This window comes from Pyrus communis, chromosome 2, assembly GCF_041283825.1.
Source record: "Pyrus communis isolate YQ-2024b chromosome 2, ASM4128382v1, whole genome shotgun sequence".
Classification (NCBI taxonomy): Eukaryota; Viridiplantae; Streptophyta; class Magnoliopsida; order Rosales; family Rosaceae; genus Pyrus; species Pyrus communis.
The window spans coordinates 18,654,169-18,679,937 of record NC_142566.1 but is presented as its reverse complement, the minus strand read 5'-3'; the positions used below and the strand labels follow the sequence as shown (position 1 = coordinate 18,679,937).

General features: G+C 36.3%; 3 protein-coding genes across 5 annotated transcripts; 1 reads left to right on the top strand and 2 right to left on the bottom strand.

Moving 5' to 3' along the window:
- Positions 1–2,326: 2,326 nt before the first annotated feature.
- On the bottom strand, positions 2,327–8,132 carry LOC137747526 (zeaxanthin epoxidase, chloroplastic). The gene is made up of 16 exons (XM_068487655.2): positions 7,118–8,132; positions 6,445–6,607; positions 5,990–6,064; positions 5,758–5,858; positions 5,520–5,635; positions 5,182–5,393; positions 4,905–4,996; positions 4,571–4,685; positions 4,367–4,470; positions 4,147–4,192; positions 3,941–4,005; positions 3,761–3,847; positions 3,544–3,598; positions 3,351–3,439; positions 3,137–3,221; positions 2,327–2,613 (listed from the first exon to the last, which is right to left on the bottom strand). Exons 1-16 carry the CDS (start codon positions 7,816–7,818, stop codon positions 2,539–2,541), a joined length of 2,181 nt encoding a protein of 726 aa, XP_068343756.2. The 5' UTR covers positions 7,819–8,132; the 3' UTR covers positions 2,327–2,538.
- Positions 8,133–18,426: 10,294 nt separating this feature from the next.
- On the top strand, positions 18,427–20,643 carry LOC137747655 (uncharacterized). Its single transcript, XM_068487796.2, has 4 exons — positions 18,427–19,279; positions 19,508–19,877; positions 19,964–20,045; positions 20,132–20,643. The coding sequence occupies exons 1-4, from the start codon at positions 18,763–18,765 to the stop codon at positions 20,336–20,338; spliced, it is 1,176 nt and encodes a 391-aa protein (XP_068343897.2). The 5' UTR covers positions 18,427–18,762; the 3' UTR covers positions 20,339–20,643.
- Positions 20,644–21,010: 367 nt separating this feature from the next.
- Positions 21,011–25,142, bottom strand: LOC137747656 (heterogeneous nuclear ribonucleoprotein 1). Of its 3 annotated transcripts, none has more exons than XM_068487798.2 (14): positions 24,745–25,142; positions 24,435–24,566; positions 24,227–24,316; positions 23,938–24,003; positions 23,700–23,765; positions 23,447–23,532; positions 23,285–23,330; positions 23,029–23,083; positions 22,443–22,519; positions 22,165–22,309; positions 21,925–22,052; positions 21,738–21,842; positions 21,518–21,658; positions 21,011–21,385 (listed from the first exon to the last, which is right to left on the bottom strand). In XM_068487798.2, the coding sequence occupies exons 2-14, from the start codon at positions 24,450–24,452 to the stop codon at positions 21,311–21,313; spliced, it is 1,098 nt and encodes a 365-aa protein (XP_068343899.2). In that variant the 5' UTR covers positions 24,453–24,566; positions 24,745–25,142; the 3' UTR covers positions 21,011–21,310. The 3 variants fall into 3 exon arrangements, with proteins under 3 accessions (XP_068343899.2, XP_088541470.1, XP_088541473.1); XM_088685344.1 differs by having other exon boundaries at positions 21,925–22,088; positions 22,165–22,305; positions 22,439–22,519; positions 24,745–25,045; XM_088685347.1 differs by having other exon boundaries at positions 22,165–22,305; positions 22,439–22,519; positions 24,745–25,045.
- Between the last annotated feature and the right edge of the window lie 627 nt (positions 25,143–25,769).

Here is a 25,769-nt window from a genome sequence, read left to right as displayed (position 1 = left end):
ACAAGGATTGCAATTCATGCTGCTGAGCTTGAGACAAAGTCTAGGGCAGTTGGTTGACAATAGAGTGATCCACATGAGCTGCATCCATGTGACAAAGAAAGGCCCTAATTGTAGTTTCTTGCTAGAGAAGTTTTTGCATTTGCAATGCAATGATATCCTCAATTTGGTGCAAAGAAGAACCAGGGCTACTAATGCAAAATGTTTGAAAGCCTTTGGAGAATTTCATATACATTTTGTCAAAATCCCACAGAATTGTTCTGAGAGTTCTCAGCCATTGCACACCAAGTACAACATCACAACCACCTAATGGTATGGCATATAGATCAATAATACGAATAAACTCCTGAATTTTGTTAGAAACCTGACTTAAGGTTCCTTTTGTAGCCATTATTCCTCCATCAGCAATCTTAACATTGAATATATGGCCGATATCCAATGTACCCTTCACTATTTTCACTAAACTAAGGTCAATAAAATTGTGGGAACTGCCATAGTCAATTAGAATTGTAACTGGGCAGTTTTTTTATGAACCCTTGAACTCTCATTGTGTTAATTGTAGGAGGTGCAGGTGTGCCAAACAAAGCACAAGCAGTGATCTCAGGCTTTTCTGTTTCAATTACTTCTTCCCCAACCTCCAAATTCTCATAATCTTGAACATCAATAAGAAGTACCTGCTTCTTTTCTCATGTGTGACCTCTAACATATTTATCTTTGCAGTGAAAACACAATCCATTTTTTCTACAGTGATCAACTTCTTCAGGGGTTAATCGTCTCACATGAGGATTCTTAGGGTGAGTTTCAATGATTGGAGGATTTATGACATTTTGCATAGTAGGTGATCTAAAATGAGGCTGAAATAAAGAAGCTTTATGGAGAGATTTCATCTTAAGATCAAATAGCGTAGCATCCACTTGCTGGGCAAAAGATGAAGCCTCAAGAACATCCTTTGGTTTCAGCAACTTCACATCATGACGCAATTCAGCCTTCAAAGCTCCAATGAAACAAGATTTGAGAAGTACATGACTTATATCTTTTGTTCAATTAGACAATCTTCGAAAATCCATGATATAATCTTTGAGAGGCCGAGTTTGCCTTAATTTTATCATATTTTCAGCATAATCTTTGAATTCTGAAGGTCCGAATTCTTGGCACAAAATCTTAGTAAAATCATCCCATATAGGATATTGTTTGAGGCATTTTGCCCATTGGAACCATTTCAGAGCTTCCCCTTCCATGTGTAACGATGCCAATTTCACTTTCTTTGAATCTTCAATGTTGAAAAAATAGAAGTAATGTTCAGCCTTATAAACCCAACCCAATGGATCATCTCCTTCCATAAATCTGGAAAATCCATCTTCAAGAAATGTGGTCGATTAGTGTTCTGACCCAAATCTTGGCAATTGAAATTAGGATTAGGGTTCATCCCCTCAGGAAAATTAGGATTCAACGACGTTGCTTCAGAAGATTCTCCACACGATCCCCCACTGCCTTTCGCTGCAAGTGATTGCAGTTGTAGCAGAATCATATCTTGATTGATTTTGAGCTCCGTTTTGAGATCGACAATCATAGGATTCCATGGCTTTCCTCGAGGCTTGGCGTGTCATACAATGATGAAGGTTGAGTGAATCGAACACTGGCTGATATCAATGTTAAAACCCATGCTCTACTTCTTCATTATTGTATACAAAACTCACTTGTTATTTCATACAACAATCAATTACACAACAACTTTCATCTTACAGATCTTCCCTATATATTCACTGGTATCTTACTCACCCAGCAACCTTCTAACAGTCTAACAAGATACACTTAGCAACAATTCCTAACAACATAACCGACTACTAACAAATCTAGCCATCTCGGTTGTACATTTGGACAAACCTGATGATGCCACCTGGCATCATAACAGTCAATAAAGAGGTAGGGGGATGCAACACTAGGACTTCTCAGGAGGTCACCCATCTTAGTACTACTCTCATCCAAACTTTCTTAACTTCAGAATTTTGATGGAATTCGATGCATGTGAGTTGATATGATCGCATCCATATATGACGGTTAATGGTAAATGCATGTAATGTAACCCAAGTTTACCTGGTTTGAACACGTCGCTATCTTCAGCCCATTTCCCAGGCAAAAGCTAGCTAACTCACTAAATGGGCTTTAAATTGGTTGATCAGGATTACTGATAGATGATCTGGATTAAGAGTAGACTGGGCTGTGGGCTCAGATCGAGGCAAGGATTGTCATTAGCATTCAGATTGTTTTACAAAAGTAAAAGCTAAACTGGTATGTCCTGGTCACATTGAGGTCTACAACACAAACTTCATGACACTAGTAAAAATTGATATATTCACATTGATCATCAAGTATATAAAGTTCTACATGTCGTATATATATTTTTTTTTTTGGGCGGGTAGAATCTGATGGTGTAATGCTATCTACTCTGCAAAGCGCAGCATATTCACATTTTGCATTTCCAATGATCTCAATAATGCTGTACAAATTTCATTCTATAAAGTTATCGGCTTCCGCCAATCGTCACGCGGCCTGAAGAACTCCGTCCTTCTCGGCACTCTTCAGAGAAGACTTCATAACTTTAACCCTGAATGCTACCTGCATCATATTACTTGGATGCTAAGAATTCTTTCCAGCAAAGGAAACAGATACAACATCAAGCATGATGTTCCGTGCACTGATCGGAAAATTAAAGCCACCTGCTTAGGGAATTAAACGATTGAACCGCAGAAGAAGATGACAACGCCAAACAAAAATGTGACACCATTCGCTTAATATACGATTTGTTTGTTTGTTTTCTTAAAATACCATGGCAGTAGGAAGTTATCTATGCTTCTATCTAGGTCCCAAAGTTAAGGTCCTATGTTCATGCGGGTTTCTTGTCCAAACAAATTTAAGCAAAACCATGTCAGTACGAGAGCTTAGATGAATACTATCACCGCTTTATCTAGAGAGTTTTGTTTTCCTGTCGCTCTGCAAAAATTCATTTGGAACTTCGTTCGCTATTTAATGAACATGTCAGTCCGAAAACATGCACAACCCAAACACAACTTAAACAAAAATGTCACATGTATTGAGTATGAGATATGGAGAAAACTCTAGGGTAAGGATTGTTTACTACCTTCTGGGAACCAATCTCAATAGCATCGGATGGATGGATACGAGCAGGGAAATTTGGGGGTACTCGGTATCGCTTCTCCTCAATACTGCACATTTAGAAATTAAATTGTAGGGGGAATGCAGGAAACAGTTTTGCAAATTGAGTTGCATGCAAAAAGGAGGAAATCACTTTGTTTCAACTATTTCGGAAAAAAAAAAAAAAAAATTCTACTTACTCGGCAATCCAGGTACCATGCTCGCTTTGCAAATCAGTCACGTAGAAGGCACCATCCTTGTAGCTGATACGAGCATGCATTTCTGAGACCTATGATCAGAAATACCTCAGCACTCAATATAGAACACCATAAAAGGAGGAAATAGGTTTGTTTCTGGAGATAAATGTAAAGTGAACAAAACCGGCCAAATCACCTGGGGCGAGCGTATTGTTATTGATGTTCCAGAAGCATCCCCTTGCGGTATGCTCCTACAATTAGGAGAAAACATCATACTATCTTTTAGAACATCTGACTGAAAACACTCGTGCATTTGAAAATTATACGGTTTTGACATTTCTGTTCTAAGGAACAACATAGCTCATGGACAAATGTGTCTTGTAGGGGAGGACAGGAATGACGGATATGCATACCCAATTATGCAGGATGTTTTCTCATCTCGATTCAAACAAATAAGTTGCGAAGCATCATTGTCTTGCCCACAAGGTATAAGATACCACCTACAAGAACAAAGTGGATATTAACACAAGTATCCTGGATAACTAAATTGACTGAAAATATTTCGTGGACAGAAAGAAGGATTAAAAACCTACTCTCCGTCAATAGCACGCTCCAGTGCATCATCGTCTTCAAACCATGTTCGCAACTGGTCACTTGCCTTCATAAAATTTTGCCCACACATTAGCAGTTAATTCACAATAAAATCCAACAGGTCAATCGTAGGTTGAAGGAAAGAAATAACAGTTTCCATATCCAGTGACTAACACGGTGCTGATTAATAGTACTTTGAACGACATACTTTATCTGAGAGCCTGCAACTGGGGGACCTTCCTTCAAGTTTTGAGCTGCAACAGAACATTTTCAGATTCTTTAGAAAAGAATCAACTTAAAACACACGAAGATCTATGATCTACGCTTTGACAGATTAAAATTGTAATGAGACTTTTAGTTAAAACAAAAATGATACTGAAATAAGCAAAAGACACAGAAAATTACAAAGCTGTTGATCAAAATTTTACCTGTTACCACCTAAGACCCAACTTAGCATCAGGGGCATTGCCTTATCAATAAAAACTCTCCCGCCAACTCTTCCCGGATGCGGTATCCGAAACTTTGTCAAAAACTACAAGGGTATTAAGTCAACATAAGTACGTACGCAACACCTCCGTTCCATCACCGATCATTTCACTGCTATTCAGTATGTACTTGATAAAAGGTCTTACCGACAAAGGACCAAGTCCCACACCCAGATACGCCTTGTAAGTAGAAGCCATTAGAGCAGCCATTCTGGCCATTCCATGAATAATTGCGACACGTAGTCTTCTAGAATTCTCGTAGCTGAAGACAAAGTAAGAAACATAAAAAGTTAAAAAACAGTCCTCAATGAGTAGTTCATCAACTCACCTAAGTCTATACAACAAATACTTAGGTTTTTTCTGTGAACATCACGTATCTATGTTTTCCATTTTAAGAACACTAATTTCAGATGCATCGGCAACTTCATCAGCTTATCTCCATTTACTTTCAGATTATATGGCAAGTAATAGCACAGGTTACCTTCTTAAAGAAGAATTAATGTCAATAGGAGTTCCCGATTTGCTACTTTTCTGCCATGCTTTATCAAGCTCCATGGCCAGTTGATAACCATCCTGTCATGATGAAATAATAGTGTCAAAGAGTCTTATGACTCTTGAATCGATCACTTCCTGGTCGATAGCCTTGTGTTAGTCCATAAGAAGCTATGAAGTTTGGATAATCAATGCAGAGATGTCAAAGAATCTAAGATAGACTAAATTTCACTGGAAAAACTAACATGCCAATAATCAATGCATACCTCAATGGCCATGCATCCCCCTTGACCCATATTTGGCTGCATAGCATGAACAGAATCGCCAAGCAAGGTCACATGACCCTTTCCCCAAGTTAGGATGGGTTTCCTATCATATATGTCACGTCGTAGAATTGCATCTTCCTCTGTGGCAAGTAACAAATCTGTCACATTATCACACCAGCCCTCAAATACTTTGAGCAGCCTTTCCTTTTTACCTGCCAAAAAAATAGACAAGAACAAATGAATCGTATGCTTGTACTATCATAAAGAGAGAAACCATACATATATCACCATCTGACGTTTTCAACTACATAAGAAAGGTTGAGGATCTTAATCGATACCATTGGGGCTATCAACACCACCAGGTGCTTCCTTGTGAAACGCATACCACTGCATCTTTCCTGCACCTACATCTGAAGAAACGAAGTATTGCTTGTGCCCCAAAAATACTCGGTACCTTCAAAAGATAAGTTTAAATTTAAGTCTTCACGCAGGATACAACATTACATATGAGAAGATAATGCAAAGTATACATGCCAGTATAGCAGCCATACTTGAAAAATAAAAGATAAAACATACCCCACAGAATTAATGTCAGCAGGCACAAAATCTGCGATACCAGTGTAACAAGTATAACCAGAGTAGACAGCGTCCGATAATCCAAACAAGTTCTTCCTCACCTACTCAGAAGAAAAATGTAATTTGATTTCAACTTAATATTTTTACAATGAATATACTCTGCAGATTATGGTCTATCAGTAGACAATATTTCATATGTGTGCCCAGAATTATCCTCGGAATATTGCAATACCTTTGACCATATACCATCGGCTCCAACCAGAACATCACCTTCAAAACGTTCTCCATTCTCAAGTATCACATTAACCTACAAAAATGACAGAGGCATAAGAATCAAATGCCAAACCAGATGAACTACGCAGCCTATACAGTTCAAATACATCGAACTAGCACTAAGAAGCTGCAGATTAGATATAGAAACAAACAAAAAGTACAAAACAAGTACCAAAATTTTTCACATTTCTAAGATGAAAACAATGGTCCGTATAAGATTTAACTGATTAGCAGGTAGTACGAGGGGAACTTTAACAAAAAACTTTCGGTACTGTTCACTTTAACGAAAAACCACATTGTTACACTAAAAAGTCAATCCTGGTATTATTCACTTTACCCTTTATTTTGTCTTTATCATTAAAACTCAAAGTTTTAAAGCCTTTTTCATTAGTTTCCTTAGTACGAGATCATTACCTTATCTCCAACATCCTCAAAGTTAACAACATTACTACCATTTATAATAATATCGTCCCCAACAGCACGAGCAAGGATTTGTTGCAAGGTCATTCGGCTTATAACTCTTGTAACTGGAAGCCCTCGTTCCACTGCAGGAGTGAATGTGTCAAACTTGACATACCTGGTAATCAACTACTCATCAATACATTTGAATGGCTGCATACAGATCAATAATTGCTCCCACTCGCACACATCTCATCTTATAACAATACTACTTGTATGGAATCGTGCAAATTGTGTTGAAAATTGAAATGAACAATTTCTAATTTGTTTGACAAAAGATTTTATTTTACATATTTTCTTCATCCATTATTTTTCTTGGTCTTCATCAATTAAACAAGAAAATTTTATTTTCTTTGACTTCTCATTATCGAGTTCGTAAATTCCCATATTATTTTTGGACTAATACAATCAAAAGGAAACAAATTTGGCAATCGATATAAATTTGATCACTTAAAAACACAGAAAACCAAAAATAAATACCCATATATAAGCTAACAGTTTAGGACAACTGCTATCCAGTTATGGAGTCCAATCCAATCCTAGACACCAAACGCGACCTCCATTCAATCAAAACAGATAAAAATTCAAAACAAAAACCCAATTTAGAAAAAAGTCCAAAACAACTTACCAAGTACCAGAAACCCCATCAACGAGGCCATTGATCCTGTCCCCAGTAACACAACCAACCCTCATAATCTCATCAGCAACATCAACATCAATGGCTTCCAACGCCGCCAACGCGTTGCTCTGTATCTGAATAGGACCTCTGTACTGCCCCTCTCCTCTCACAGCGCTCAAATCCTTCTCAAACACCACCACATCAAAACCCTTCTTCTTCGCCGCGAGAGCAAACACCAGCCCTCCGATTCCACCGCCGGCAACCAGAATTCTCAGGTTCTTCTTCTGCTGGGCCGGCGCGGGTGCACTGGTGGGGGCCTCTGCGGGAGGCACCGCCGCCGTCACAGCTCTCACCACAGTCAAACACTTCTTATTGCCAGTTCTTCTTCTGCTTCTCAAATGGCAGTTGTAGTGAAAATATGGGGAACTTTCAAGTGGGAAGTCTTTGTTGGCGGGAACTGAAAGGTGGGTTCTTGAGAAAACTGCCGCTGATGGGCTCATGGAGTTGCTGAACACAGCGGAAGCCATATCTTTGCGCTCTGAGAAGAAGGTAAAGAAAAAAAATGGAATGAAAAAAATGAAAGCTTTGGGCTTTCTTCCTCTGTGGGGAAAGATAAATGACTGAGTCTGAGGATTTGTGGAGGGAGAAAATATGGAGCAGAGAGAGAGAGAGAGAGAGAGAGAGAGAATGAGTGAGGGAGATACAACCATATAGGTGATTGGCAGCCACTCCCTTTAAAGGCTTGAATTGCCCACCAATCATGGAGATCCTGAAGCCATGCGGCAGTCTCTGGGCGAGCCAAACCCCACTTTCTCAAGAGGGAAAAATTAAATATCTTTGTCGAAGTGGTGGTGGTGCGGTTTGTTACGTGCTTTCATTATTTGGTAAAAAAGAATATTGTGGTTGGATTTTCAAATTCCGATTTCTTTCGTACTTTTCTTGATTGTAAAACAGAAACTGCGGAAGAAAGTGATCGTTGGACTTTGAGACTTATTGCAATCTGATCTAAATATCATAGGAGTATATGGACTTTACCAACTTATCTCCATTAATATCTCTTTTTTCCTTGTAATTGTACTTTGGATGTGTGATAGAAGTTGCAGTAATCTCAAACTGTGAAACTGGACCACGCATTCTCAAATTGTAAATTTGAATTACATATTTAGTAGCAAACGTCGAAATGATTATGTTTTTTAAATCTTACTATTAAGGGAGGGGGTCCACATTATTACTTTTTTCAATATTATTATTATTAAGGAGGGAAGATGTAATAATTTAGAAGAATAAGAGTTTTGAACGCGGTACATATGTATAGAAATTCAATATTCTATCTATTAAGATATTAGACTACATGCAACTTCAAAATATTTCTCATAAGTACAATATATTAAAGTAGAAATCTAACTGATTAGTAATTTAATTTGTTAGTCTGCAATATGATTGTAGGAGATTATAGCCGCACATTATTTTTCTTCTCGTATACAGTCAGTTTATTTTTACGATTTGATTGAATAAATTAAATGACATAATAGACATAGTTAAACAAAGCGTATATAAAAGAAAAATGTGTAGTTAACTTATATGGTAGCAACAAATGGAAAACATGTGGGGATGGGCATAAAAACCGCAAAATCAGAAAACAAAATTGAACCGTGACAAAAAAAATCGTAAAAAACCACGTTGACCAAAAAAAGTCAAAACTGGAACAAAAACCGAACCGAACCGTTTCAAACGGTTCTGATTCCGGTTTGGAAATATTAAGAACCGGAGGAACCGGACCAAACCGCTTTTAATATAAATTATTGTTTTATTATTATTTTTTATATAAATAAGATATTTTTCCAAGAAGACCATGTGCATAAGCCCAATATTTTTCTTCACTTTTCTCCCCTTATATTATTTTTCTCCATTCTTTTCCAATATATTATGCATTATGTATATTTTAGTTTTAGTTTAAGATCTACACTTTAGCCTTGATATGAGCTTTTCTATCTTTTGATTTATATTTATATGCACACTTTCTATCTTCCGGTCACAAATCTTGTAAATATAGTAATAGAAACTCAAATTTACTTGAATTTGTGGTTGAAATATGTGTTTGGTATTCGAAGTAGAAAATTAGAAAAAACATATAAATAATTTTGGTTAGAACCGTAAACTGACATGAACCGAACTGGAACCGTCATGAACCAAACCGTACGATTTTAGTAATAAATTTAAGCGGAACCGCACCAAACCGAACCGTTAAACTTTTCTAGTTTTGGTTCCATTTTGAAGGTGGAACCTGGCTGAACCGGACCGTACCCACCCCTACATATGGATAGATTTTAAAGGGTTCATTTAAGTCGAGAACTTGAAAGTGGTAGCAACAACTCAAGTTCAACTCTCAACTAATTGCAAAAATTATCTCTCTATGTTATCTTAATTTAATTTTATGAGATTATGAGTTAAGTAGTTCGTTCGTGTGATGGAGAGTATGTTTCTTTTCTTTCTCGTATATATCGACTTTAGAGTTACTTAAATAAGTGAAGCATGAGGTGAGGATTTCTTCTAAGATATTAAAACTGGAAAATTCATGTGTCACGCCATGACTTGGGACATGCATTGCATCCATTGCCCTTTTCTATAGAGACCGTAATTGATGGGGATGAAACATTATCGTGGTGATGACTAAAAAATATACAAAATATTCAAGCGGCGGTGTGATCGCAAAAGCAGAAAGATAGCAATACTCTTAAGAGATAATATAATTAAGTGACCTTAATTAAATAATAATTTGAATAAAGACAAACAAAATGGAAACCTTCTTCGAATTTCATAATTGGAGCTAATAAATGGAGTAATCTGAATCATTCATTTAAAATATTATAGCATTCATTATTCATTTTGCTGATCCATCTAAAAAAATTAACGAATCTCTCTTGTAAACGGTTCGGATTAAGTGATTATTGTGCTCTAGCATGCAAGATCCATCTGAATTGGGACAAACGGAATGCGTGTTGACTGTTGGAGGGCGGTGCGGTGGTGGAATGTAACATCTCCCACTCTGTCCCCCCCTCCTCTGGGTGTGGTGGAGTGTGGATATGACATTCTGTTTTGTGTTGTTGTGTTGTGATTGGTTGTTGTTGCTTCAACGGACTCATTGAACGACAGTATCATTCGTTGTTGTTGGGTCCACTATCAAGCTGACTCATCTCATGCATACGTGGCGTTAATAGAAGAACATCTGTGTTCCCATGAACCAGGTGTCAGGTGCCTGGGTTAACAGGAGTCTCTATCCTTTGAAGAAAAAAGTAAAAAAGTATCAGAAGTGGATTACCCTTTTGGTATTGACCAAGTTTAAAACTTTATTAAATACCAAGGAGTAGGATTTTATCTACTTTTTTTTTTTTTAATCTTTTTTTTAGTACATTGATATTTTTACACTAAGAGGAAGAGGAGTTCGGCTAAGTCACACATGCTAAGATCCTCATTCGCATGAAACACAAATTATGATCAAGAGATGAAACTTTAAATTAACCAAAATGTCTTACTTTATATCATCTCAGGTCCACCTTATTGTAATTCACAAGTTACACTTTATGCTTCTTCGAAGCCTTAAATCTGCCAATGTAGATATCCTTCATCTAATAAAACCACCATAACCTACAAGTGTGAATACATCTCCAAAAGCATCATTTTCATTAGATCAGCAACAATACAAACGATGTTTGTAGCCAACGAACACAGCTGAAAATACCAAATAGGCACATGTCCAAGTAAAATATCCCAAAAACTTCATAAAACAAATTAATTCAACACTTGTGAGCAAGATGAATTAATATGTTTTCGACATTGATCTATGCACCATACCAGTTACTTTCATAGTGATTTCCAATGCCTGTGGGCAAGATGGAAATCCTCACAACTGAGGTAGTGCACAAACCATGTCATGCCATTTAATATGCAATTTGTTAACAACTTGATATCTGATATGTATTTCATCAGATGATTGACTAGCACACGAAAATTGTGACTTAATGAATCCAACTGGAGATTAAAATGAATACATGGATTCTATACATACCTTATAGGTCATTTGCAAATGTAAGGCATTACTAACATGAAACTTAAACTCTCACCGATCTGCACCATCGTTACTTAATTTGCAAATCAATACTTAAATCATATTTTTGAAAATATGCCTTGGGGAATAGCCTTACTCAGTCAATGAATGCATATTACCTCAATGAAAGGTACAACTAAGCACGAAAGCATTCACCACTGATACAAAAAACATGCATCCAACAACCATCTTATATGTATAAATAAGTCCACATTTATGCTAAGTCCTTATGAGCCTCAAAACAAATGATCAACCAAGAAATCCAAATGACTGCAAATAATAGAAAAATGTACGCATATACCAAGTATCCATTTGTGCAACTTAAACATATTATAGACATTCGAGTAACACAAATTCATGGAAGATAGAATAACGCTTTAATAGATTCATGCAAGTCCACTTAATGCTCAAAATTTTAGAACAACTCCCACTAAGTTTTCAGATTTTATACTTGCAAATAAGTTAATGAGTGTGAAGCCCAATTTTCGTTCACTAATTCTCCCACTTGGGCAAACACCCTTTCAAAGATGTACCTAAATAAAACTGCTTTATATTTTTGACATAATAAAATAGACATTACAACCAACATAAAGTTGTCAAACAGAATTTCAGCAACAAGTTACACTTACTTTAGAATTTATCATAATTAATTTACAAGATTGATTGCTACCAAAGTTATAATCATCAAAATAGACATACTAATCTTCATAAAATAAAAATATAGAGCTGTTTTGGGTCAAATTGGTAGTCTAAAGTCACATCTCAAAAAGACCAACACAATCTACCAGTAAAACTGTCTATACGAGCATGGGTTACTAGTAAATTCACCATAATTAAAATAAATGGTAGAAAATTACGCAAATTTTCTGATACATAGTAGACATCTATATGTTGAACATATCCAAAATTCAGGTCAAATGGTGACCATTAGATGTGTCATTCATCCGATTTAAATCAAGACACTAAATCTGCCAGAAACAATTATGTGCATCTACCATGAATTTATGCATCCATAACAAATTCAATTTCATATCATTTCAATTTCGATATCCAAAGGAAACTCTAGTAGTCAAATTTCATCCTCTAAACCGACATCATAGTTCAAATTGAAAAGATTTACAAGCATAAGACTTAAACAATGCGTACCTTAGCAATCCTTGATTAACTTTCATGGGTCCAATGCTTTGCATCAACAAGTCTCATGAAGAGAAACAAAATACGTCATGATGCAACCAATTTCCATGCCTTAAAACCACAACCTCTTATGGGCTCATAGTGGAAATATTTTAACTAATGGCATGGAACTTTATCCCCAATAGACTTCATGAAACTAAATTAATTTACACTTGTAGGCAAGAAAATTAACTAGTTTCTAGTACTATATTTATGTCACAAAAGTACCTTCATGAAAAACTTCAACACCTGTAGGCAAGATGAAGATTTTCTCAACTTTTGTGAAATAAAACCCATACTATGCCATCTTAGTTAAACTAAAAGAAGTAATCCACACCTATAGGCAAGAAGATTATCCCTTTTATTCTAATTAAGATGTAAAGTTGACCGAAGTAACTCAAAAACACAGTCTCATAATCAACTAAGCTGTTGCGGCTTGCTTTAGTTGAAAAGATATTTATCAACTCTGCCCTGAAACAATACAAAAGTCACATGGATTAATTAACTGTAAGTGACAAAATTATGATAACCTGATTTGAGCGTCGAGTCTTGCCAACAAATGGCACTAATTCCTTCATGACTCCCTTTGACATTAAATTAATCTCAAGAAACTTGACAGCATACTTGAAAGAGATTAATCACATATAGAACAAGTTCTATTCCACCACATGAATGTCAATACTTATAATTATGGAGTCAATTACTTAAAATAGAAATTCTTTATGTAATGGGAAAGAACAATACGTTCCTTTACTTTAAAAGCTTAATCGCTCAAATGTTTTCGTAAGTCAAATGTGTTCCTTTCCTTTTATATGCATACCAAATTAAATAAAGGAACAACCAAAATGTATTTTCTTTCATATAAAACATCTCCAATATATGCCCTACATTAGCCTTGAAAAGTTTCTTTTCTTCTCCCCATATGAAACATAAAAATTTACTAATCAAAGCACTGTTTAAATTCTTTAGGCATAGGAAAAACCACAAACAATAATACATGTTTGAAAATTCATGCTTATCAATTAAGCCACATACTTTGAATGGATTACATACCTCATGTCTTCATATGTTCATCACTTCTTTGTAAACATAGATATATAATCACATGACCAACCATAATTCTCATATAAGAATAGATAAAAATACAAATGAGAATTATCACATAACTACTACAAACCTTATTCATTTGTATAATACTCTTATTCTTGTCACTGGATGCTTTCTGTCATTCTCAGTCAATCCATAAGTTATGCATTAGTCATGTACAATTAAATGACTACTGAGATAGGAAAGCAAAATTGTAGACAAAACTAATTTGATTAGTCATGCCAATTCCGTATGGAGTTAATATCATTATAAACCGTACTTGAATTAATCCCCAATCATACTTAAGTGCTAGTATACTGCATTACTAATCAACACATTTGTGTCTTTACATTAGAACATCTCAAGCTTAAAGCAATATAGGACAACCCAATTACTTTAATAAAACACGCCATATGTCAATTTTGCTACATGTTTGCAAAACTTAAAATTTTAATCCAAATTGATTAATTCCCACAACAATCAATGTCATGGCAATTCAATTCAGTCTACATATATGTCCCACACATTATCATATAAGACAACTGATTAAAAAAAAAAATTGATTTGCATGAATTTATTTTACCCATGGAAATCAGAGGCAATAAGGATTTGGGGTTTAAGAAGTATTTCCAAAAATTGTCCGTGAGGGATTTGAGGGGATGTTTAGGGCTAGTTTGGTATTGTTATATTTTGAAAAAAAACTGTTTCTGCTGTGCTATGCGAATAAGTAGTTGTGAAATAAAGCAGCAAAATGTTTGGTAAACTTTTTTGTAAAAGTGCTTTTGGAAAAAAAAAAAAAAAAAAAAAAAAAAGCAGTATTATAGTGTTTGGTAAACTTTTATGTAAAACAGATGTGAAAAAAGCCGGTTTTTCAAAGCTGAGTTTTGCAACTTCTTGTTTTTGGCTTTTTTCACCCAAAACTGTGAAAAAAAGTTGAAGTTAAATGTTTACCAAACACAAAGACAACTCCCAATTTTTTTCAAAATCACCTTAGTACCAAATCAGGCCTTAGTGTCCCCTTGTTGCCTTTCCACCCTGGAAGCACCGACTGGGGCTGCTGGGAACAGCCAATAGGCTCACTCATGCACATTACTAACGAAAAGCCACGAACAAACAAGATATATATGCACTTCTTTATGCATGCATCTTGGCATGTCTTAAAAATTTCTTCTTTTCCCTCGTTCTGTACGCCCACTTATATGCATATAAGAATTAATCATGTTCAAAACATATATTTTCTATTTGTTTTGATAACCGAGTTTAAAACTTAATAGTCAAAACTAAGCGTACGCATGATCAACTAATTAATTCACAATTGACACATATAATGATTGATAGTGTTTGCTTTGATAGGAGACTTTACCGAGCTGCTAACTTGAGATGCTTCATAATCTTCCTTGGCAAAATTAGTACAGAAGTACATATTTCTATATGCTTACAAAATTGACAATAATGTTAGCCAAAATAGTTGTATCTACCACTAAATCAATTCAACCAAAACATTGGCATGAATATCGAAATAGAAAGCTTAAAGCATGTCATCTTCTTCCAGTCATAATTAATTTAGTAAAGATGATGAAACTGTTCCAATCTTTCTTTATGAGAACTGAATACAATAAAGAAAGCTTGAAGTGCTTGAAAACCTACCATTCTCGTATAACTGAACATGAAGACCAAAAGAAAATACCATACCAGGATCTCATATGCCGATGAACTTCCCCATTGGCTTGCTGATGTACAGGGATCTCAAAATTTTCTCCAATACAAGATTAGAAAAATGTAAATATATACACAACTTGAAATTATATTTGTATATATTAGTCATACCGTTGCAGAAGCAACCAACTGGTTCAGTCTTTGATTTTATCCATACCTTTCATATTTAACTGGGTAAATATATACAATAACGTGGGCATGTGACCCAAATGTGAGGTATTAAAGATGGTGTGGAAGATAAGTGCCTTAAGTCGATCTCATTCTCTCCTCGGGAATGTATCTTCCTGTGTATACGTACACAGTGGAGCCAGCCATATGGGCCTCTACACTGGGACGGCAGCGCCGCCACACCGACAACCTCTTAACCGTGCGGCCATCTTTGGTTTTTATATTTAACTAACACTTTCAATTTATAGGATCAAAAGAAAATAATAGCAAAAACACCTTTACATAATAGCACGGTATACATATATTTATATGCTTCTCCAAATTCCTATTTGATTATAGGATTGGTCCACGAGTTGCTGCTGTTCTTTATAAAGTTTTCCCAGATTCATGCCATAAGATTATTAAAAGATATTCTTGATTAAAACAGAATGGTTATACAACCTATTAATAATCCTCAAATTCCACTAATTAATCCAACACGGTGGTGTTGCCGTGTACATGCAATTATATGCAGGAAACGTTATGCAGATTTCATGGAGGTTCGGCGTGATGGTGTTGCCAAGTGCAGTCACAATTTGGATGTAAGATCAAAACCGCAATTCATGAAAATTTTATATAATCAAACTTCAAACTTAATAGGTCTTAATTATATAACCAGTGGCTCTGATACCAATTGTAAGCCTTATAAGGTTATACAATTAAAATACAAACAAATAAGTAACTGACTTGATTCTAATGGCAGCCATGGAAGTCAAACACAAAAGTAGCAGAGCACGGCAACACCAGGATCTTCTATAAACTCCTAGCCGAATACAACTACTCTATGGGAAATATTATGTTTTGTGTTCTAGGGCTTATAGGGACCGGTGTTTTATATATGCTAAAAGCTAGGGTTTCCATCCATAAAGGAAACCTAAACTTACTTTATTAGCCTTCAAGTCAAGTGTCATAATCATATTCAATTAAGAATTTCATCAATCTTATTTCTAATATAAGACACCTGACATATAATTGATATTTTTAAGATCACAACCAATATTATTCTTCAATATTACATTCCTATTACATGTAGTAAACCACTTAAATGTTGATTTATAAATCCAACACCTCCTCGATAGGCATGGAAGCCAAATTCCAGCCTAAAAGCAGAAGGAAAACCTAACATCTACGCATGCACCACCATGTATGGCATCTTGAATCACCACACCACTTAACTCACTTCCATGTACGTATATAAATCCACAACGACAGAGATAAATAAAGCAAAATGATTTCCTTATTCATTGGGCATATATCATCATATACCCTTAAATATTCATGACTAAATCGTGTATTGTGCAAAATGGGATGGCGTTACCGAGACTAAATCACGGTTTATCTGTGGGTTGACCTAAATCAACTCGTTTTTTAATAGGTGCTTAATAGATTGGCTCAATAAAACCCCAACCCATTAAGCCTCGACTTGAAATCTGTATTTTTTCATAACGTTTTGTGTCAGGTTACGGATCGTACATGAAATTGTCATGTCTACACTAAACCAAGAATTTTTTAATATTGGTCCCATAATTTGTCACAATATGGAACAATAATCCTTTTGAGCAACTCTGTTAGAATTCCTTACTTTATTTGTCCTTTAAACCCAATTTATTTTGGATGAATATTCTAACAATGTTATTCAAAATGAGTATTACTACATATTGTGACAAGTTTAGAAGTCTATACTCAAATTAAAAACTTTGATTTTTTATTTTGTCAAACGATAGATTTTGTTAGATTCGCAATCAACGAATTTGAACTCACGCCGTCATGCAAATACTCAACATCTTTCTATCACTATATTAAAATGCCACTTGTAAATTAAAAACTTTGATTCAAAGTACCAAAACTTCAATTGACAAAAATGCACGGATAAACGCTTGAGTTTTCTCTAGTCATCAATCAAAATTGACCTTAGACCTCACTGGCCCATCCTATCATGACTAACTGCAGCTCGTATTTGGATGGGGGTTGCCCGCATGACCACCGAGATGCCTGGTGTCTGAATCACCACCGACCTGCCAGCAATCAAAAACCCCCAAAAAATGAAATATATATATGAGCAGACCTTTTATGCATAAGGATTCTTATTTTTTTTCGCAAAAAATGGAGATTAGGTGTAGAGTCCACTCCACATCGAACTTCAGCGATCCAAATCATCTATTTTATAAATCTCGATTCATATATCATCCTTACAACAATTCAATTCAATCCGAAATCATTTGCCTATTTAGTTATCAAGATAAAATTTCATTGTTTCTGATATAACAAAGTATTCGTTAATTTTTTTGAACCCAATTAGATATCTTAAATATTTCCGATTTGGCTAATATTTTGTAAGGATGATCTATGAGGTGCAACTTAAAAAATAGACGGTTCAGATCGTTAAAGTTCGATATGATGTGGACCCTACAACTAATCCCTATTTTTTTAATTAATCCCCATTTTTATTAAAATAAAAAATAAAAAAAATAAAAATAAAAATAAAAATCTCGTCCCTTAAAGGCTTCCTACACATGAGACTACTGTTCTTAGAGATTTATCTTATCATATCGTTAATATAGAACGTTAATATAGAATACATAAATAAATCATTTTTACTACTGGTAACAGAAGTATTTTATGTTCTCGATAAATTTTTCTTTTATGGTACGTATTACTAAGTGATTTAGAAAATAAACAATTTAGACTTTGTATATAGAAATCTAATAAATTATCCAACGGTTAAATCTTAAATGAAATTTGTATGGAATGTAGCATTGTAACCAGAACATGTTCTTGCAAAAGAACTTTTCCTTAATATCTCTACTTGTACAAACAGTAGGAATTTGATGGACATCAATCACTCATTAAGATAGGGGACGGTGGAAAACAATTAAAATTTTAAAAACGATTAAAATGACCTACCTGTTGGGACAGAGATTACAAAGAAATAGTGAGCCATCAAAGCATGCAACAATGCCCTTGATTGGGACAAACGATACCATGCCTTTAATGCTGTTGTCTACTTCCCTACTGTCCAAGTCTTTGATTTGATTCACAACTTTGGCAGCTATACGTGGAATTTCATGAGTGAACTTTTGAGTGGTCCAAATCAAATGAAATTGAAGTAGCCAGCGCGCCAAAAATGCCAAAACTACAGCTGTGTCAACATGTTCTTTGCTGCAACTGCAAATGAAGAAAGTACATTGAGCAAAACTTCATATGCATTTCTTCATTTAATGCAAGCGATATTGAGTAAGGGGGGAATTGAACTCAAAGCCTCTGAGTGTAGGGAGTGCGTATGCCTTTAACCAACCAAGTTACAAGCATCTTGCAACAAACATCATATGCTTAATCAAGCTTACAACTTGAGAACATATTTTGTAACATGAATAGAGGTTCTGTTTCTCATGATTTGGGTTTATTTCCAACCCTAGGAGTATCCGATTGTCGCGGTAATGGAATTGGAGGCCAAAAGGGTTGGAGCTCGGAGCGTGTGCCGTTGCCGACAAACAGTGGACAGAGGCATATCGTCAATGGGAACACTTCTTTGATGGGGTTGAGTAGTGGTGGGAGGACTATGCCTTCAAAATGGGAGGATGCTGAGAGGTGGATATGCAGCCCCGTGATCGGATATGGGGAGAGCAACAAGAGCTCACACTCTCAGGATCAGCAGAGGAGGCCTAAGTCCAAGAGTGGTCCAATTGTGCCTCCTTCTGGGGTTGTACACTACTCGAACTATTCGCCTGCAAATGCGGCATTTGATGCTGGCATTGTGAGAAATTTCATGATCGGTTCGCCATTCTCAACGGGAATTTTGGCTGCTGATAGTGTCTCTCTTCTCTATGGTGGGAGTGGAGGAACGGGAAGATCAAGTAGTGTGCTTGGATTGTCTGAATTGCAAAGTGAGTTCTTTCCCATCTTCAATCGCACCATGTTTCGTGTAAGATATTGTCTATGTTATGTTGTCAAACTATCAATTTTGGTATCAGATATTTAATCGAAATTTCAATTAATCATGAGGGGTTCGGGGTTTTGGTGTCTAATTTTGTTGCTAGTTCCATTCTTAATTTTCTCGAGCTGTGTCGAATACTGAATGATTCATAGCTAAAATCAACATGTAAAATATGCAGATGAGAAACTGGATACAAAAAAGTCTGCAGAGCCGGGAATTCCTCGAGCTGTTTCGCAACGAGACATGGCAACGCAAATAAGCCCGAAGGGCCGCCTCCACTCACCACCACCTCCTAATAGGAGGTCATCATTTGCTTCATCATCTCCGAATCTCATTTCCATTGTGGAGCAGCAGCACGACCATTTTGCCAAATTGGAGGTCAGGGAAGTGCGGGTAGACAATGGAACCAATGTTACTAAGGGGTCTAGAACTAGAGGACGTGGAAGCAACACGAAAGGACCCCCGGATGTTTATGATTTCGACAGAATTGCTATCGAAAATCAAGCTTCATCTTTTGATGCTGCAGATGCAGCTATGAACATTTCAAGGTAATTCCCGAAATTTGTAATCGTAACCATTGAATTGTTGACGAAACATGGATCACAAAGCCAAATCTTTCTGACCATGTATGCAGGTGGCAAAGAGAGGAAGCCAAGATCACTGCATGGGAAAACTTGCAGAAGGCAAAAGCTGAAGCAGCATTAAGAAAACTTGAGGTTTCTCTTTCTTGCAAAATGCTTAACATAAATATTTGTCTATGTATGTTGTAGCCATTAGTAACTACAAAGTTGGTTTGTTGCAGATGAAATTGGAAAAGAAGAGATCGTCGATGATGGATAAGATCACGAAGAAATTGAGAAATGCACAAGTTAAAGCTCACAAAATGAGAAGCTCAGTGCCAACGAAAGACAACGAGCAAGCTCCCAAAACTTCCGAGAAGGCTCGTCCCTTTGGTAAACATGTCCGGATGGGTTCCCTACGCAGTTGCTTCACCTGTGATGCTTCCTAATTCTTTTGTGCTCTTAGTTGGCCTTTTACCATGTCATTTGGTTGTGCGCATAATGCATTGCATTCCCAATGAGCAGTCTATCTTTGCCCGTGGGTGTACGTTGAAGGCTTCTATAGTAAAACTCATTCGAGAGGGTTTGGTGGTCTTAAGAGTGGTTCGGGTGGGGAGTTCCCTTAGGAATAAAGACGACGAATAGAATGAAATTCATGTTCATGCTAACAGCGGATCCAATACCAAAAAAGGACTTCCTACTCAGGAAGTGTAGAAAGTACTTGGGATTAATGATAAATCATCAACATCACCAATGCGCTCTCAATTAGGTAGCCGGACAAGTCATGAGTAATGAATGTTATTGGCTCAATTCATTCAACCTTCACTTTCCTCTCGCTCGGCTCGCATCGACTCACTTTACCAACTAACATGGATACACAGCGGCGGCGACAACGGAGCACTAAATCGGCCAAAAACAAACGCTCTCCTCACACTCAATCTCAATCCTCATATCGCTTTTACGAATTTTCAGCTGTTTTCAAGTATTAAACAATCGGTTTCAGTGACCAAAGACCGGCGACCTGACTGGTTGAACACTGGCGAACTGACCCTGGTTGAACACCATTTCATACAAACGAACAAAACCATACAAACGACATTACCAAATTAAACGAAGGAAAATGGAAAACCGACCTACTCAATAAACATAACTGAACAAAATAAAAACCCCGAATTTGCAATTATCCATATATAACCCGGGTAATGAGTCAACAAACATAGAAATTGCTACAAAAAGGAACCACGATCCCAGTTCCTGGACTCGCCAGCATGCTAATATGACAGATTTGGCCATTCCTACTCGCCTATATCTTCACTGGATCATAGAAACCAAACTATTTCAAAAGTCCGACAAGAACATTATTGGGGGCGTCAACTATGGATGCGATCCTTAATCTACCAAATTTCCCGAGCCATATCTCCCTAGTATGGCCTGTACCTCCAGTTTGCTCTTGATGGTCTCGCAACGCCGACCCCACTGCCAATTCCGTAACCCCACTGCAAAATTTAGAGATGCAGTATGTTAGTAAAGGTCTATTGCAGGACACCAATTGTCACCCATATAATCATTATCTTTTGAACTCTACTCTGCCATGTGTACATCTTACTGAACATATAAAATATACTCACGTCATCAAAATCCAGACTTCCATACATCCTGCCATAGGAGCGCATAGGACCACCATAGCCGGCAAAGGGATCTACATTATTCATCATAAAATTTCCACTCATACCAGCATCCTCGGGAGGTGTGGCTGTATCTATTGCAACCTACAGAACAACGTATTAAGTTCCATCTTAATGAAACATAAGTGAACAGGTACAATGAAACTTCGCTTCCTTCTACTACCTGCTGGCCACAAATCTCATGAGACCTTCGTGATACACGTTCGGCTACACCATCTTCCCCAAAAGTTACAAAACCAAATCCTCTATGCCCAGTTCTTTTGGGGTCCTACATAATTCAGTATTTGCACATTTTCAGGTTCCAATATCAAGAATACAGTTAGTTAATTACAAAATATATGATATCTTACCCTTGGAACATAGACATCTACTATACGACCAAATCTCCCAAAATACTGGCGGAGATCATCAGAGGTTGCTTCCTGAGGAAGCCTGCCAACAAAGATCTTTTTGCCTAGTCCTCGAGAAGATTCCCCTCCTATTGCAACACAAGATTTTTTTTTAGTTGTAACTTCTGAGTAGTCACATAAAGTGCAATTTAATATTCTTCACATGAAATGCATTGTGTTGTAACTTGTAATGGTACTTACTTGGAAAAGCTGGTCCAGGTACAGGATGGTCATACAAAGTAGGAGCCCCGAGGGCCGCATATCTAGTTGCTGCTGAGATGTAAGCATTATATGCACCATAGCCACCCTGTTGTGCCATTCTTCCAACTGGTCTGAAGTCTTCTTCCTGAAAACAAGAAATTATGTATCTTGATTCTTGAATTAGTGATATCTTTACAACCAATCTTTAAACTTCAAAAGGAATTAGTGCTATAAATTCAAAAAACGAAGGAGTACAGATTGTCAAAGCTGTAACTTGCCTTGGGTGTAGCTCGATCAACAACTACATTGGAACCGCCTAATTCATGAGTATCAACCATCAAAGTTTCCACGGAATCTGCAACAAAGAACATTTGTTTGTCCAGTACTTTTCCTCAAAACTATAATGATATCAACCACAAAGGAATATATCATACAATCAGCTCCCAGATCATCTATCCTAATGAAGCTAACTCATTATATCCAATTCCTATTTTGGATAATGATAAACTAACCACTTCTTACAAGACTTAATGGAAAAACAAAACATGACATCAACATGTAAAGAATTTCAGATGTAAATGCCAGTGAAAAGAACATATACAGTAATCAAATGTGCTAGAGGAAAACATCTTTTCTTCCATAGTTCCATGCAACAAAATGACACTGACCTTTAATTCTCCCCTATCTCACGGTCTCACCACACGCGTTTCCCACATCATCACAAATAAATTTATGTCCATTGCAAGCTCAAGTAAAGGAAAACTACTAACGTAATGTTTCCAACAAAGGACTTCAATTCAAATGGAAAACGGAAACTGACATTAGGCATGATGCAAGACATGAGAATATATGAGATGGTCTGACCTGCATTTTCAAATGTTATAAACCCAATTCCACGATGTGCTTTTGAGCCTTGATCCTGAAAAAACACATTTGTGACAATCATAGGATACTTGGTCCAACCCAGCAATAATTCGAAAGGTAAATGTGTCTTGGTGGGTACGTGCACAGACATATCTATGCATATTTACAAGACTTGGAAGGATATGTACTGAAACATTAACACACACAAAATTACAACATCTAATATAATGTGAGTTTGAAGAGCTCGATAGAGAACCTTTGGCATGTATAAATCCGTTATTTCACCATATTTCTCAAAATGACTGCAAAAGAAATTCAAAGAAACATCAGGTTAATTCCACATCATAACTCACAAAATAGCATACAAAGAAGTCAACAACGATAGCTAACATCTTGCAACAATAATACATTTAAGTACCTTCTAAAGTTTGCTTCTGTCACAGATTGTGGGATCCTTGCAACAAATATCCTGGTAACTTTTCTTGCAGGTGCTCTCATCTCCTCCTGTAAATAAAAATAAAAAAGAAAAAAGAAAAAAAGATTGTTGGCAATACAGCCCACAAAACTTGTCATGTTAAAGAAACACAATACACATGGATGACAATTATGATTAACCAAAATAAAAATTTCAGAACAGTATTAAAGCAATGCTTGTTTTGAATTTATATCACCTTTGGAGTAGCTATTTTAACTTCCAGCATTCGATTGCCAAGAAAGTGCTCGCTTGATGCTGCATTCTATAGCAAAAAGGATGTAAGGTATTAGAAATCTGATACTGACTGTTGATCCTAATTCTTAAGATTCTTAAGACATTTACGTTTCCTAACGAAGTGATCATGCAATATTGCAACCATTGAAAACATTTAGCCAGTACAAACAGGACCCTTAGAAAATTCTAATCCAACTCACCTTCGCATCTTCAGCAGATACAAATGTTGCATATCCAAATCCACGAGACCGACCAGTTGACCGATCCTAATAAATATGGAAACAAATAAAGTAACAAATGCTTTTAAGGTTAGAGAGAAACGAAATGTTACACGAAATTTGCGCAACACTCACCTTCCAAACCAAGCGGCGACAAAACTAACTTACAAAATTAATTCAAGTAGTAAAGCACAAGAGGAATACAGATAAATAAATTTCGAAAAGGAACGACAGCATTAGCGAAGCAAAAAGGGTTGGGTGATTGGCAAACCTTCATGACAATGCAATCCTCCAATTCCCCAAATTTGACCATATACTCTCTCAGCCCTTCCGTATCGATATCCCACGGAATGCCCAAAACCTGAATTACGATCACAGACAACCCAATTCAAATAAATTCCATCAACCCATTAATAAATATGCAAAATTTAATACATAGGCCAAAAAAAAAAAAAATTCAAATAAATAAAACAACTTACCACGAGCTTACGGTCCATGAGGTAATTGGAGAAGACAGCTCAAAAGGGGGCAAAGAAACCCTAAAATTGAAAAAAGAGAGCTTTTTGTTCTTCTAAGCACTCTCTCTCTAACAAATCTATCACACTCGCTCCCTGCACATGATAAGCACACCTCTTTCTCACACACAATCGGCATAAACCAAATCAAACTCACGATTTTGGAATTCGACATTTTTTCTTTCTGTTTTCTTCAATTTACGAAAATTGGGATTCAATTAGAGAAAAACTGAAATTTAGGGCATGAAATCTGTTCGTTTACGCGCTCACTAACCTTGTGCAATCTCAATCCATCAATCAATTTCTGGGATTTTCAAAACCCTAGACACCTGACCTGACCAACCTCTCGCGCTCTCTCTCCTCTCTCTCCCTGCACGTTCTCTCGCTCGGTCGCTCGCTCGCGCCGCCCGGACCTTGAAGCAAACAATATACACAATTGGGCCGAGCTTGATCTCCGGTCCTTGTCTTTTTAAAATCAGTTTGTGTTTTTGCGGTGGTGTTGCTGGTGTGGATAGAGAGCAGGGATCCAGTGGGTGAACCACCACGGTAGTCTAAACTCTAAAGTAGGGGTGGGTATGGGTTGGTTTGGATCAGTTTTGGGCCAAAATCGAATCCAAACTGACCTAGTCGGTTGGACCAAAATTGCAAGTTAAGAGAAACACTTGGCTGTTCAAGGATTGAGAGGAAACTTCTCCTTAAAATATTTCGTGGTTTTTTATAGAATTTTTGTTTACGATCAGAACAGTTCAATATTATAAATTTTTCTGTAAAGATCATTTCTAAAAAAATAAAAAAATAAAAAACAATTACATGCAACTAAGATCATTTAGTCATCGAACTGTATAAAGACAGATTGCGTATTTGGTAAAAACATTACAAACGATCTATCTATTTGTTATAGTTGATTGACTAAATGATTTTAGTTTTAATTGATTTTTTTTCAGAGATAATTTTTACAGAATGATTTATAATATAAACGGTTAATTATAAGTACTAAGTTACATGAATAGGCTGATAAGTATTTTGAGAACGAACCCTTCGGGATATTTGAGAAATAGCCTATTATAGCCGATATATCTTGCTAAAACACATCAATAAACTTCATATCATGCATGCAAGCTAGAATCGAGAATTAACTTTGATTTGACAATGTGATGAACTTTGAAAGTACAAAAAAAAAAAAAAGTACAATTCATCCTTTATTTTTAAAGGCTTTTTAGCTCAAATTGTCTCTGGGATTGGGATAAGTTCTTATTTTAATTTTTGAGATTTAAAATTGATAGAATAAATTTTTGAGTT